This window comes from Bison bison, unplaced genomic scaffold, assembly GCF_000754665.1.
Source record: "Bison bison bison isolate TAMUID 2011002044 unplaced genomic scaffold, Bison_UMD1.0 scf7180017864390, whole genome shotgun sequence".
Lineage (NCBI taxonomy): Eukaryota > Metazoa > Chordata > Mammalia > Artiodactyla > Bovidae > Bison > Bison bison.
In genome coordinates this window covers 1,433,721-1,448,431 of record NW_011494962.1, presented here as the reverse complement: position 1 = coordinate 1,448,431, position 14,711 = coordinate 1,433,721, and the positions used below count along the sequence as shown (strand labels likewise).

The 14,711-nt window shown below is 38.6% G+C and overlaps 1 protein-coding gene across 1 annotated transcript in view; it reads left to right on the top strand.

Annotated features, from left to right (window-relative positions):
* The first annotated feature begins 276 nt into the window (after nt 1–276).
* The window catches only part of LOC105002148 (C-type lectin domain family 7 member A-like), a 55,775-nt gene continuing 41,340 nt past the window's right edge, over nt 277–14,711 (top strand). Inside the window, exons 1-2 of the mRNA XM_010858665.1 lie at nt 277–371; nt 4,202–4,294. Coding sequence (XP_010856967.1) covers nt 4,204–4,294 — 91 coding nt within the window. The 5' untranslated portion in view covers nt 277–371; nt 4,202–4,203. The remainder of the gene's footprint in view (nt 372–4,201; nt 4,295–14,711) is intronic.

The following is a 14,711-nucleotide window of genomic DNA, read 5'->3' as shown; positions in this document are numbered from 1 at the left end:
GCATATTGAGTGCAATACTTTCACAGCATCATCTTTCAGTATTTGAAATAGCTCAACTGGAATTCCATCACCTCCACTAGCTTTGTTCATAATGATGCTTCCTAAGGCCCACTTGACACATTCCAGGAATCTGGTTCTAGGTAAGTGATCACACCATGGAGAGGCAAGGGTACTTTAAATAATGTGGACATATGTAAGAGTTCTGACAAGAACAGAAACTTTCAGAATGTCTCAAATGTCAAGATTTCCTATTCTACTGCTGAGAATATTTTCAGTTGTTCTGGACATCAGATCTTTTCCTCCCGTTCAGCCTTTAGAAGGGAAAGTGAACCCTCCCAACTCTATTTCTGAACAAACTGTGGAACTTACAGGTAAGATCAAAGCTACTGTGTGTCATCAGCTACTGATTCTGGAGAGATTTTTAACATCCTTAATCCTATCTGTTTGGGCTTGATATGTGAAAGTCTGAGATGGTAAAGAATCTGCCTGCAATGCAGGAGACATGTGTTGGATCCCTGGGTCCGGAAGATCTCCTGGAGAAGGGAATGGCTACCCACTCCAGTATTCTAGCCTGGAGAATTCCATAGACAGAGGAGCCTGGTGGGCTACACTCCATGGGGTTGCAGAGTTGAACACGACTCAGAGTAATGAGACTTTAGGAAAGGAGAGCGAACCCCCCTGAATTATAACATTTTCAAGTAGAACTATATTGAATCAAAAGGAGGTCATTGAATGAAGAATTTTTATTCTGGTAATGAAATAATGCTGAACCATCCAAATTTCCTTGTTAAGAAACTGAATAAAGTGAATTGTAAAGACTAAGAAAAGGTATAGAAAAGGTATGTTTACCTTTCATTTTTTTTAAGAATAATTTTTTTGTGAATTTTTGTATCATCATTTTAGTTAGCTTTTACTCTTAGTTATAAACTATAATAATCTAGATAGGGAATATTTGGTTTTCTGCTGCTGCTTCTGCTGCTGCTCCTGCTGCTGCTAAGTCACTTCAGTCGTGTCCAACTCTGTGCAACCCCGTAGAGGGCAGCCCACCAGGCTCCCCGGTCCCTGGGATTCTCCAGGCAAGAACACTGGAGTGGGTTGCCATTTCCTTCTCCAATGCATGAAAGTGAAAAGTGAAAGTGAAGTCGCTCAGTCATGTCCGACCTTTAGCATGGACTGCAGCCTACCAGGCTCCTCCGTCCATGGGATTTTCCAGGCGAGAGTACTAGAGTGGGGTGCCATTGCCTTCTCTGTTTGTTTCTAGTAGTGTACAAATAAATGACTATGTGAAATCTTTTTTCCTTATAAGTTGAAATTTTTTTGAAGATAAACACTTTGTATTTAAGTTTAGAAACAAAGTCATTTAAGGAGATCAAATTATTGTGTCATAAACACCTTTACAAATAATTAATTGCTCTTTCTTTTTGGTTTTCCTAGTTTATAATTGCCTCCTGCCTTAGATTATTCATTTGTTCCTTTATCCCTTTGTTTACTGATGCTTATTTAACACTTACTGTGTGCCAGGCACACATTATACTTGGTGCTGAAAATTTAAAGGTAATTAAGTCATAGACCCTTTGCCTTGAAATTCAAATTCCAGGGGACAGACATAGCTGTAAATAATTAAAGTGCAATGTGAAAACAGAAGTAATTGGATCATAATTAAGGATATCTGAGAACTCACAGGAAGGATGGAGTTAACTCTGCTCAGGCACAGGGAAGACTTTTCAAAGAAATGCATTCAGTCAAGTTTGAAGGAAGACTATGTATTTTGCCAGGTGGAGGAGAAGGAGCATGGCAATGCATTCAAAGTGATTATAGCCCAGATACATTATTTCCACAGACTCTTAGTGCTGCTGGAAGATAGGATGTTGGGCATTGATGGAGAAGCTGTGAATAGGGGCTATCAGCATCAGATTTAGCCAGAGTTGGCAAACAAAGAGCAGTCTGTTTTTTACGTTTTTACCTGTGCTGGGTCTTCAGTGCTGTCAGCGGGCTTTTCTCTAGTTGCCTTGCACAGGCTTCTCAGTGCCGTGGCTTATCTTGTTGCAGAGCACAGGCTCTAGAGCACACAGGCTTCACAGCTAGGGCACAGGGCTTAGTTGTCCCGCAGCACATGTAATCTTTCTGGAACAGGGATTGAACCTGTGTCTCCTGCATTGGCAAGCAAATTTGTAACCACTAGACCACCAGGGAAGTCCCTAAGAGCAGTTTTTAAAGAATCAATGAGACTGAATATTATACAGAGATCGAAAAATACCCTAAGATTTCTGTTCAGTCCCAAACTGTTTTTCTCTTCTTTTTTTGATTACCAGTCCTTTCTGGGACTCACCCATCTTTTCTTTCCAATATAAAGTTGTTACAATCTATGGAATCCCTTAGTACATTAACCCAGACATATCCTTCAGGTGAAATCTTTCTAATTCAAACTTTTGTTTTTCCTAAAGGCAAAAATTATTCAGAGTTCTCTGCTTTTAAGTTTATATTTTAAAAAGGCTTTTATTGAATTTGTTATAATATTGTTTCTGTTTTTTTGTTTTGGTTTTTTGGCCGAAAGGCACATGGGATCTTAGCTTCCTGACCAGGGGTCAAACTTGCGCCCTCTGCTTTGGAAGGTAAAGTCTTAACCACTGGATTTCCAGGGAAGTCCCTTAAGCTAATTTTTTATACTGATAATTGCAGTAGGTAAACTAGCAGAGACAAGAAATGTAGTAAAAGATCTTCTAAATTCGTTCTATACTGTGATATGTATAGCTCTTAGCTCTTTTTCTGAAAATTAAAATGCCCTTTTGGATTCACTGTTGTTGTTGTGTAGTCACTAAGTCATGTTCGACTTTTTGCAACCCCATGGACTGTCACCCTCCAGGCTCCTCTGTCCATGGGATTTCCCAGGCAAGAACACTGGAGTGGTTTACCATTTCCTTCTCCAGGAATCTTCTTGACCCAGTGATCGAACTTGTGTCTCTTGCGTGCAGGTGGATTCTTTACCACTGAACCACCTGGGCATTACCTTTACATTAATTTGAGGGTATAAATAGTTAGACTTCAAAAATGTGTTGATGTCCATTAAATCTTGTGTTAGCCCTAGCCTAGGGGGCCAAAGACTATTGACCAGTCCACGAGCTCTTCTGAATCACCTTTTCTCTTTTTCTTCACACAAGTTACTTTCCCAGCTCCCCTTGTAGCTAGAATGGCTATGTAGCCCACCTTTGGCTACTAAGACTTAAAACAAAGTTGTCTAGCTTTCTGGAATGGCTTTCATTCCCTCTACTCTTTTTTGTCTTGAATACTGAATAAGTTACCTGGAGCTGTGACAACTCTATTGTAGCCATGAGGTTGTCAACACACTCAAGAGCAGCTTCAAAAGCTTTAGAGAGCCAGTGGCATTGATGATGTTGTTGACCTGTCTTGATCTCTGGATATTTTATCGTATTTGTCCAGATACATGTCTAAGAGCCACCTACTTGTGGTTGTTGTCAGTTTCAATGGGTTCCTCATTACACAGAAGAAGGAACTCACACTGAATTAAAAATATAAGCAGGATGTTTGACAAGTGAGGATGGACTTAGAAAAAACCAGATGGGGAAATCAGAATAGCTCTGGATTTATTATCACTATATCTATAAAATGTATTATTATAATCTAGCATTACAGTATACAGAGGATGTGCTGTGCTACAGAAAAGGATAGCTTAGAATGAAAACAAACCAAGACAAAACAAAACAGGAAACCCTTGTGATTTGTGGTTTAAAAATAAAAGGATCTCATGCAGCCAAAGCTGCAACTTCTCAGCCTTTCTTCTGTCAGCTCTGCTTTTATGTATTACGACCTATTGCTTTAATCTGTTTCTGAACACAGTAGGAAAGTCTCTTCAAAATGATGTATATATATATTTTGGTCTGAACACCTTACACATTTGCCCCCCCACCCCACCCCAATTCTCCATTCATCATGGGCACAGCAGCCTCCCTCAAGCCTACAAAAGACCACCAATGGTGTGAAATTCCAACACACACTTTACTTATTTTAGGCCTTCAAAGGAATTCTCATAAAAGAGGAGGAAGATCCCCTCAAATATAATTTTTATAAAGAACAATTTCTCATATGTTGTATGAGAAGTGTGAATTGCAATAATTTTTTTCTTGAATGTATGAGAAAGTTCACTTTCAACCACATCTCATCTCCACGTTTCTCTACCCTTCAGACATGACAGAGAAGCATGTTTATACTGATGTGAAATCTCTTGGCAAAAGGAAGAAAATGCCGTCCAGAACTGCTGACAGGAAATATGAGGGTGGTAAGCATCTATATTTACAGAATCATACATCACAGGTTTGAACATGATCTTATATATTTTAAAATCCACTAAATTTGTAAATGTCTCCCTATAACTTACCTGTCAAGTGTTTAAACTGTGTTTGAACACCTGCTTGGAAATGAAACTCATTTTTTTCCCCAGGGTAGTTGTCAACCACAAGTTGTAACTGCTCCTAGAATATTTTTGCTTTACTCTGAATCAGAATATTTCTTCTTGAATCTGGCATGCACAAACACTACTTAGAAGCCTTTTCATGGAAAAGAAGTGATTATCATAAAAGCTTGATGACTTCTTATGTTGAGTCCAGGATTTCAATGCAACAGGGTATTATTTCTTCCTGTGGGTCCATGAATCAATTACAGTGCAGAAAGCATGGCAGATCATCTTGTTTTATTAGTAATAGATGTAGAGTCAAGGTATATTTGCTGTTTAAGAGTTTTTTTGTTTTTAAAGATGATAAATGCTAATGCTAGGGAATTAGCAATGTGTGCCTGGAGAATCCCAGGGGCGGCAGAGCCTGGTGGGCTACTGTCTATGGGGTCACACAGAGTCGGACGCGACTGAAGCGACTTAGCAGTAGCAACAGCATAGGCCTTATACTGTAATGATTGGGTCTTTATCACCATTTTAAATTTTATTTTTTAAAAAATAACTAACTAATTTTTGGCTGCACTGGGTCTTTGTTGCTGCACAAAGCCTTTCTCTAGTTGCAGCAAGTGGAGGCTACTCGCTGGTTGCCTTGTGAGGACTTCTCATCGTGGTGGTTTCTCTTGTTGCAGAGCATGGCTCTAGGCTTGCAGGCTTCATTTGCTGCACACAGACTTCATTCAGCAGTTGTAGCTCTCCATGGGCTTAGTTGCCCCACGGCATGTGGGATCTTAGTTCCTGGACCAGGAATGTCCACTGCACTGGTAGGCAGATTCTGGACCACCAGGGAAGTCTCCTTATCATCATTTTTTAATGGTTCTCTTCTGACTGTCCTTCTCAATAATCCAAGTGACTACTCTGTGCTGGGCTGTTTTCCACAGGTGGCCAGACCAGTGGAAGGACTGAAAGAAAATGTCTTGGTCCTTATGTCTTCAAATAGCTTCTTCAAACTCCTTATTTAAAAATCTGTAATTTTTTGCATACAGGGTTATCGTTACCATCTTTCTAAATTCCATATATATTCGTTAGTATACTGTATTGGCAGAAAAGGCAATGGCAACCCACTCCAGTACTCTTGCCTGGAGAATCCCATGGACAGAGGGACCTGGTAGGCTGCAGTCCATGAGGTCGCTAAGAGTCGGACACGACTGAGCGACTTCACTTTGACTTTTCGCTTTCATGCATTGGAAAAGGAAATGGCAACCCACTCCAGTGTTCTTGCCTGGAGAGTCCCAGGGATGGGGGAGCCTGATGGGCTGCCGTCTATGGGGTCACACAGAGTTGGACACGACTGAAGCGACTTAGCAGCAACAGCAGCAGCAGCATACTGTATTGGTGTTTTTCTTTCTGGCTTACTTCACTCTGTATAATAGGCTCCAGTTTCATCCACCTCATTAGAACTGATTCAAATATATTCTTTTTAATGGCTGAGTAATACTCCATTGTGTATATGTACCACAGCTTTCTTATCCATTCATCTGCTGATGGACATCTAGGTTGCTTCCATGTCCTGGCTATTATAAACAGTGCTGCGATGAACATTGGGGTACAAGTGTCTCTTTCAATTCTGGTTTCCTCGGTGTGTATGTCCAGCATGGGATTGCTGGGTCGTATGGCAGATGTATAGAATAGTCTTTTGGACTCTGTCAGTGGAGGGGTGGGGGGGCATGATTTGGGAGAATGGCATTGAAACGTGTGATATCATATAAGAAATGAATCGCCAGTCCAGGTTCGATGCAGGATACAGGATGCTTGGGGCTGGTGCACTGGGATGACCCAGAGGGATGTTATGGGCAGGGAGGAGGGAGGAGGGAGGGGGATTCAGGATTGGGAACACGTGTACACCTGTGGCAGGTTCATGTTGATGTATGGCAAAACCAATACAATATTGTTAAGTAAAAAAAAAAAAATCTGTAATTTTAAATTATTTTGCTCTTGTAGTTATAGCAGTTGCAAAAATATAAAAAAAAAAAGAAAAAATATCCTGTAATTTGTCATAACATTAGGAAAGGGGGCTTAGGACTTAGGACAAACGTGAATTCTATCATTCTACTGTAATGCTTTATTAAATGTTAAATTTCTACACTTTAGCCATTTATTCATAGATGTTGTAGGAAGTCATTATGGGTTGACATATATTTACATATATAAGAATCAAGGGAGATTTCCCTGGCAGTCCAGTGGTTAAGACTGTGCACTGCCAATATACGGGACATAAGTTTGACCCCTGCCTGGGGAACTAAGATCCCACGTGGCCAAAAAATTTTCTTTTGAAAAAGTGAAAAGACATCCTACAGAACGGGAGGAAATGTTTGCAAGTCATATATCTGAAGTGATGTGGATTCATAATAATGAACTCTTACACGTTAACAATAAAAAGATCAGTTACCCAATTAAAAAAAAAAATTAAGGGCAGACATGTCCATTAAGCAACTTGAGGCAGAGACAGAAGCACATGCCTGGCAGGCTTCCATGAAGGTTTTTTTCTTTTCCTTTTTTTAAGAATGGATATTTATTTATTTATTGGCAGCACTGCAGCCTGTGGAATCTTAGTTCCCCAAACAGGGACTGAACCTATGCGCCCTGTAGTGGAAGTCCAGAGTCCCACCACTGGACTGCCAGAACAGTCCCGTCCGGGAAGATTTTCTTAAACTTATCTTTTTTTTAAAATGTCTTTATCGGGCAGCATGCCCCATTGTGCTGCAGTTTTCTCCAGTAATTTTATGCTTCTGTAATCTTGCTTTGACCTAGATATATAATATTAGTTTTGTTTGAACACTGTTGCAATAATGCCTTTAACTTATACGTTGATTGCTTTCATCAGGTTTATTGTTCCAATCCCCTTACTTTCATTTAATCACAGCTGCTTACTGCAGCTTGGCCACATTCTGGGTGCTGTGCTGTGTGCCAGTGATACCAAGGAGATACTGTGTCTTTGTTGCTGTTTATCACAAAGCCTTCTTCCTCTAGACTAAAATACATCCTCAGGAGTGGAAATTATGATCAAATACCTATTGCAGAGCATTTGAAACCTCAGAGGAGGTCAGTGTGGAAGGAGACTACAAGTAGTGGGGAAAATGACAGAAAATGAAAATGAGAAAGTGATCAAATAATGAGGTAAGCTTGAATGCTCATCCTAAGTTCAAAAGGAAGTATTAGAAACTTTTAATGGAGAAGAGAAAGAACCCAGGCTCTTTGGGATTTAGCTGATTTCATGGCTTGAAGAGGGAAAAATTAAGTTTGGAGAAGGGATATATCTAATTGTCATCTGTGAATAAGGAAGCATTTAAGACAAAGTTCATCAATATTCTGGAAAAGGCAAAAGTATGATCATGGTAAAAAGATCAGGGATGTGGAGTGGAGAGATGAACAGACAGAACACATAAGATTTTTAGGTCACTGAAAACACGCTTTATGATTTTATGATGGATATATGTTATTTTACATTTGTCCAAACCCATAGAATGTATTAATATAACACCAAAAGTGAACTCTTAGGTAAACTATGGACTGAGTCAAGGCAGGTTAATTGATTATAACAAGTGACAGCAAGTGTACCACTCTGGTAGGAGATGTTGATAATAGGGGAGGCTATCTATGCATGTGTCAGGATAGGGATTCCTTGAGAAATCTCTATAACTGCCCCCTCAAGATTGCTGTGATCCACAGCCAGGCAACAAGAAGGTGGGACGAACTGAGAGAGAAGGACTGGCATATCTACACTATCATGTGTAAAACAGATGACTACTGGGAGCCTGCTGTATAACGCAGAGAGCTCAGCTTGGTGCTGTGATGACCTAGACATGGGGGGAGCAGGAGGGAGGATTAAGAGGGAGGGCGTATATGTATACTTATGGCTGATTCACCTTGTATAGCACAAAACAATACAACATTGAAAAGCAATTATCCTCCAATTAAAAATAAATTTTAAATTTTAAAAAAGTTTTAGCATAAGAAGATTGTTGTGATCCAATCTTTTACTCTAAAAGAATAAAGTCTTAAAAAACTTCTTTTAAAGATAATATACATAGAGGTCAGCTTGAAGGAACTATTTGGGGGCAGTTTGTGACATTTTGAGCATTAATGTTAGTAATATTATAATAGACAAATATATAAATCAATAAAATTGTTTTACAAGGTCATGTGTTCATAATGATATAAAAGAAAAGCTTGTCAGCATAGATAGTTGTAATCTGAAATGAGAATGCTAACAGATTATATTTCAGAAATGTATTTCAAACTGCTGGGCATACACACTGAGGAAACCAGAAGGGAAAGAGACACGTGTACCCCAGTGTTCATTGCAGCACTGTTTATAATAGCCAGGACATGGAAGCAACCTAGATGCCCATCAGCAGATGAATGGATAAGAATGCTGTGGAACATATACACAATGGAGTATTACTCAGCCATTAAAAAGAATACATTTGAATCAGTTCTAATGAGATGGATGAAACTGGAACCTATTATACAGAATGAAGTAAGCCAGAAAGAAAAACACCAATACAGTATACTAACGCATATATATGGAATTTAGAAAGATGGTAACAATAACCCTGTGTATGAGACTGCAGAAGAGACACCAATGTATAGATCAGTCTTATGGACTCTGTGGGAGAGGGAGAGGGTGGGGAGATTTGGGAGAATAGCATTGAAACATGTATAATATCATGTATGAAACGAGTCGCCAGTCCAGGTTCGATGCACGGTACTGGATGCTTGGGGCTGGTGCACTGGGATGACCCAGAGGGAGGGTAGGGGAGGGAGGAGGGAGGAGGGTTCAGGATGGGGAATGCGGGTATACCTGTGGCGGATTCATTTCGATATTTGGCAAAACTAATACAATATTGTAAAGTTTAAAAATAAAATAAAATTAAAAAAAATAAAAATAAAAAAAATAAATTTGAACATAAAAAAATAAGTTAATAATTTCATTAAATGTGTTAATATAGCTAAATGATTTTGTATAAGCTTATATTAATATATGTTTGTGAAGTATAGAGAGGTATTTGTTTTAACTGTGTAAGTAAAGATGGGAAAATATTGGAAATTATGTAAGCCCAGAAAAAGCAGAATCCAAAGGAGGATGATCATACACAATAAGAAAGCAGAAAGAGGAAAAGAGAGTTCAATTTCGTGCTTTAAAACGATGATTTAACCACACGTTTTAAAAAGGGACTAACTTCAAGAGTTTGATTCCTCTTTTCCTAGGCTTAGACTTTCCAAATGGCCCGAAAATTTAAATGGTACAAGAACGCATACACAATTTTTAATAGTGCTAACAGATAATAGCAATATATAAAAAGGATAGCATAATGCATAATTAAATGTTAGCTAAAATGAGACTTAAAACATGTATCATTTGTAATGGAGATTATTAGGTTAAGAAATACAAAATCTATATGAAAGGTGAGAATTCCAAATGTTCCATTTTTGTAATAAATTAAGTTGAAAACAAGAGCCAACTTAATGGTCTGCAGCTTGAGTTCAGTCATGATGCAAAAGCAAACAATCTAAAAATCAGTTGTTTGACAAACTATTTCCTGAAGTATTTTGCTTTTTTGGTCCATAGAGATTACTGAAAACTAGAAAAGTATTCAAGGATCTAATAATGTAACAACTATTGGACAGTTTAAGTACGATTATAACCTTAGAGAAGTATAAAAATTATAGGAATAACACACGAAATGAAGTTTAAAAGCTACTGCTTTATTTTAAAATAGATTTAAGTACAAGAATAGCAATAGGTTTTGTAATAATTTTACTTGTATTTGCTTCTTGAGGTGTTCCAAAGAGTTAGATACTTTAACTGAAATTTAAAAATTTTATAGGACTTAATTTGAGTACTTAAGTAGAAATTAATGTTGAAATGTTTCAGTAGGTTTCAAATTATCTTTATTAGTGAACAGTGAGTCACAGATTAGCTGGGTGATTGACTCAGTTTCTTAGCAAGCTGCCTTCAAGGTGCGGGTCAGGGGTGGGGTCTCAGGTCAAGACTTGACTAGGGAGCTCCCACCTCCAAGCTCACTCACATGGGTGTTGGCTGGTCTCAGGTCATCATTGGCTACTGACTGGAGACCCAAATTCTTTGCCATGTCGGCCTTTTCATAGGGCTATTCACATCACAGGGGCTTCTCTCATAGCTCAGTTGGTAAAGAGTCTGCCTACAGTGCAGGAGACCCGGGTTTGATTCTTGGTTCGGAAAGATCCCTTGGAGAAGGAAATGGCAACCCACTCCATTCTTGCCTGGAGAATTCCATGGACAGAGGAGCCTGGCAGGCTACAGTCCACGAGATTGCAAGAGTAGGACACCACTGAGCGACTAAACCACCACCACCATTCACATCACAGCAGTTTGCTTCCTATGGGGGTTGGGGAGAGACTGGAGAAAGAAAGAGAGAGAGATGGAAATGCATTGGCTCTCTTGGGAAGAGGATTCCAAAATGGTATGGATACTAAGGGGTGGGGAATTGTAATTGGGGGCCACTATAGAGGTTGCCTGTACTATGAGATATGCATTTGTGCATTTTATAAAATAAGGATGATTCAAATCACAAATATTAGTAAATTTTATTTTTCATTTGCAAAAGCCTTTGGTCATGTTTGCAGTGATCAGTTTGCTTTTGTGTATCCCTGTTAAACTATGACCTTGAGCTCATGCTTTGTGACTCATATCTGTCTTCAGCAGACGATAGACTTGTCACCATGTGAAGTTCTCCAGAAATTCAGGTCGAACAAGATGCATTAATAAGTATCATTTGAAAGATTGTAAGCTTTATTTTATATGGTTGCTGAGGATAATTAGAAACCCAAATAGCAAGAGCACTTTCTGAAAACCTGTAAGACCGATAATAGTCACAATAATTTTGCCGTTTCCAAAGGGGCGCCTCCACTTCTGCTTTTGTAATTTTGTACTATGGCCAGCAGATGGCATCGTCGTACAAACCAAGTTCTGAAATTAAGCTCCTTCAATTTGAAAATGTCTTACTCATAAGAATAAAGAAATAAATACATTCTCATAAGCTGCTACTCGAAATGTTAGTAGGCTAGTATTGCAAATAGATTTGGCAAAATATATCTGTAGTATTAAAAATGCTATCACTTTTTAAACTAATGATTCCACTTTAGAGATCTGTCTTCAAAAAATAATACATATGAACAAGATACTACACAATTTGATTTTTTTATCTCAGTATTATTTGACTTGCCAAATACTAGGAAAATCTTATATCCAACAATAGGAGAAAGGTTAAATATATATGATATTACCCTACAATTGAAAAATACAAAAATTTAAAAATTATATTTATGAAGTATTCAAAATGTAAGAAATGCTCCTGATATAATGCTAGTTGAAAAATCATAAAATAATGTGTAGCTCCTGCTAGCACAAAATATACACAGAAAATATGGAAAGGAAACATATTTTATATGTTTATAGCATATAATTTTATAACGAGATTTTAAGGTATTTTTCTTCATATTTTCCTTGTTCCAATTTTCAGTAATGAGTAGCTGGAAAAAGCATCGTATTTTTTAATAAGCAGAAATCAAGTGTGAGAACAAAGAAAAGGGAATAAAAAATTTGTGCTAATCATAATTAAAAATTCTGTCATCTGCTATGTTAAACAATAAAAATATTCATTTATCTAATGATTATCTAGTGTTTTTCACACTGAGTGATGGTTATACAAAAGAAAATAAGACACAGGTTTTGCCTTTACTGAACATATAGTCAACTTGGAGAGAGAGACATATAAACAGATACTATATAAAGTAATGTGACAGGTGCAATGAATAAGACTATTAATGGTCTGATACATTTTCTTTTTCTCATTCGTTAGTCTCAACTCTCCCAGGTTTTTTTTTCCACATTGCACGGGGCTTGTAGGATCCTAGTTCCCAGACCAGAGATGGATTGAACCCAGACCCTCTCAGTGAAAGTTGCAGAGGCCTAAACCCTGGACCAGGAAATTCCCTCAGTTCTCCATTTTGGTCTCCAATATTTGATTTGTGACTGTGATTTACTGAACTTTACACATATTTTTCATTAAGAATTTCCAAGAACAGCCATGACACACAAGTAAATAATATTTACATTATCTATCCAGTGGTTATGAGTACCATTCTGTTGGCAAAGATATTATCTACCTGTGAGAAATGGATTGTTGCTGCTGTGATTAAGGTGGAGGATGATATAAAACAACTGCTATGAAAAACTTACTCGTCTGAGGTTACCAGCATTTTGATTGTGAGGCTGAGATGAGTTTTAGTAACAGATTTTCAAAAGGTTTTCTCTCTTCTCTGGTTTAGCACAGCAGAGTGTATGTGTGAAGAAGGAAAACATGCGGGCAGCTCTTTTTGGAGAGGCATTGCCCTTTTAAAAAAAGCCCTGTATTTTGGGTTGCTTTTCTTCTCTCTAGAGGGATGTGACTGAATGAGTATGGACTAGCACTGGGGTGTGAAGTTCTGAGCCCCACAGGCCACTAAGGTATTTCTGGACTGTGGGCCTGAGGGTGTGTTAGGGAGATTGGAGTGGTGGGAGGGGGTGGGGGTGAGGGTGGGAGGTGGATCTTTCTCCCTAAGAATAACAGAAGGTCTGATCCATGGCCTTTCACTTGCTAAACATTTAAGATGCAGTACTGATGAGGGAGATATAAAGACAATTGTTTTGAAGGCAGAATAGTGAATGGAAATGCTCTCAACAAAGCACAAATTTCCTTATGTCCAATGGAAAAAAATGCACAACGTGAGTGTTGTGAGTTGAGTTTTATTTGGGCCAAATGAGCACTACAGCCCAGGAGACAGAATGTCAGATAGTTCTGAGAAACTGCTCCAAAGAAGTACGGAGTAAGATCAGTATATACATACATATGTATATATATATATATATACACACACACACACATATATATACATATACATATTTATATATTAGTAAAGGGGGGTTTGTGTAGTTAAGCACACATTTTGGCAGAGGTTTGCTACTAGTCACAAGAAGGTTGCTGCTAGTCATGAGGAGCAATCTCTCTTTTAATAATTTTAGTGCTTCTCTAGATATCAGAAGATGCAAAAAACTGGGCTCATAAACTCTTCTCCTAAAAATATCTAACTATGTGAAGGCCTGTTCTGCCAGTTTTTCTCGGAGCACAGAGGGCTCATTCCTGATCTCCACCTTGGACTCCTTTCAGAGTCTGTTCAAGGTCAGGACTGCAGGGGCCAGTGACTTCATCCTTGTCAGAACCAGATGGTGAACGACAGTTTTTAGCTGGCACTAATTTAGGCTTCAAACGGTTCTGGAGCTTGGTGGTTCTCTCCTCACCCCACATGGTTCTCAGAAACGCCCTGCCTGCCTACTTTTAGACCCCTGAACTAGCCACTTCCTCTCTTTACTCATTTCCTGATATTGTGAGCTCATACTGGTCATCTGGAGGCAAAAATCTAGTCTGCCCAGTTTGTTCCTGTCTCTCACAATTAAATTTTGTGCATGATAGCTCTTGAATGTAAAAAGCAAAATGATTCTGTGGAAAGTCCAATATTTTTGTTTTGGTTTTTGGAATTTCACTTAACAGAAAAGTGGGATGAGAATGTGTACATAATAATTCTCATTACGTTAATGTACACATTATTCTTTATCTGTAAAAGCAAAAGTGAAGTGAAAGTGTAGGTCACTTAGTCATGACTGACTCTTTGTGACCCCATGGACTGTAGCCCACCAGGCTCCTCTGTCCATGGGATTTCTCAGACAGGAATACTGAAGTGGTTTGCCATTTTCTTCTCTAGGGGATCTTCCCAACTCAGGGATGGAACCTGGGTCCTCTGCATTTCAGGCAGATTCTTTTACCATCTGAGCCACAAGGGAGCTCTTTAAAAGTAAATACAAATATTCTACATAAAGTCACATATATGGATTTGTGTGCCCTTTTGTGAGTCACTTAATGCTCCTACATCTGAGTGTCTTCATCAGTAAAATGATGAAAACAATCTGTTATCAAGTTTGTTGAGGAACAGATGAAGTGGCTTAAGTGGAACAGCTACAATAACAAAAATACCCCCCAACTCCCCCAGACTATGCTTGACACATGAGTTTTCTAAATGCTACTTTGCTTCACTTAGTAAACAATAGACACTAGGTGACAGAAAAAAGAATTGGCTCACACTCATCTCTGAGCAAAGAAAGAAAACTACTCTAAAAGCACAACAGGGGCTTCCCAGGTGGCTTAGTGTTAAAGAATTCACCTGCCAATGC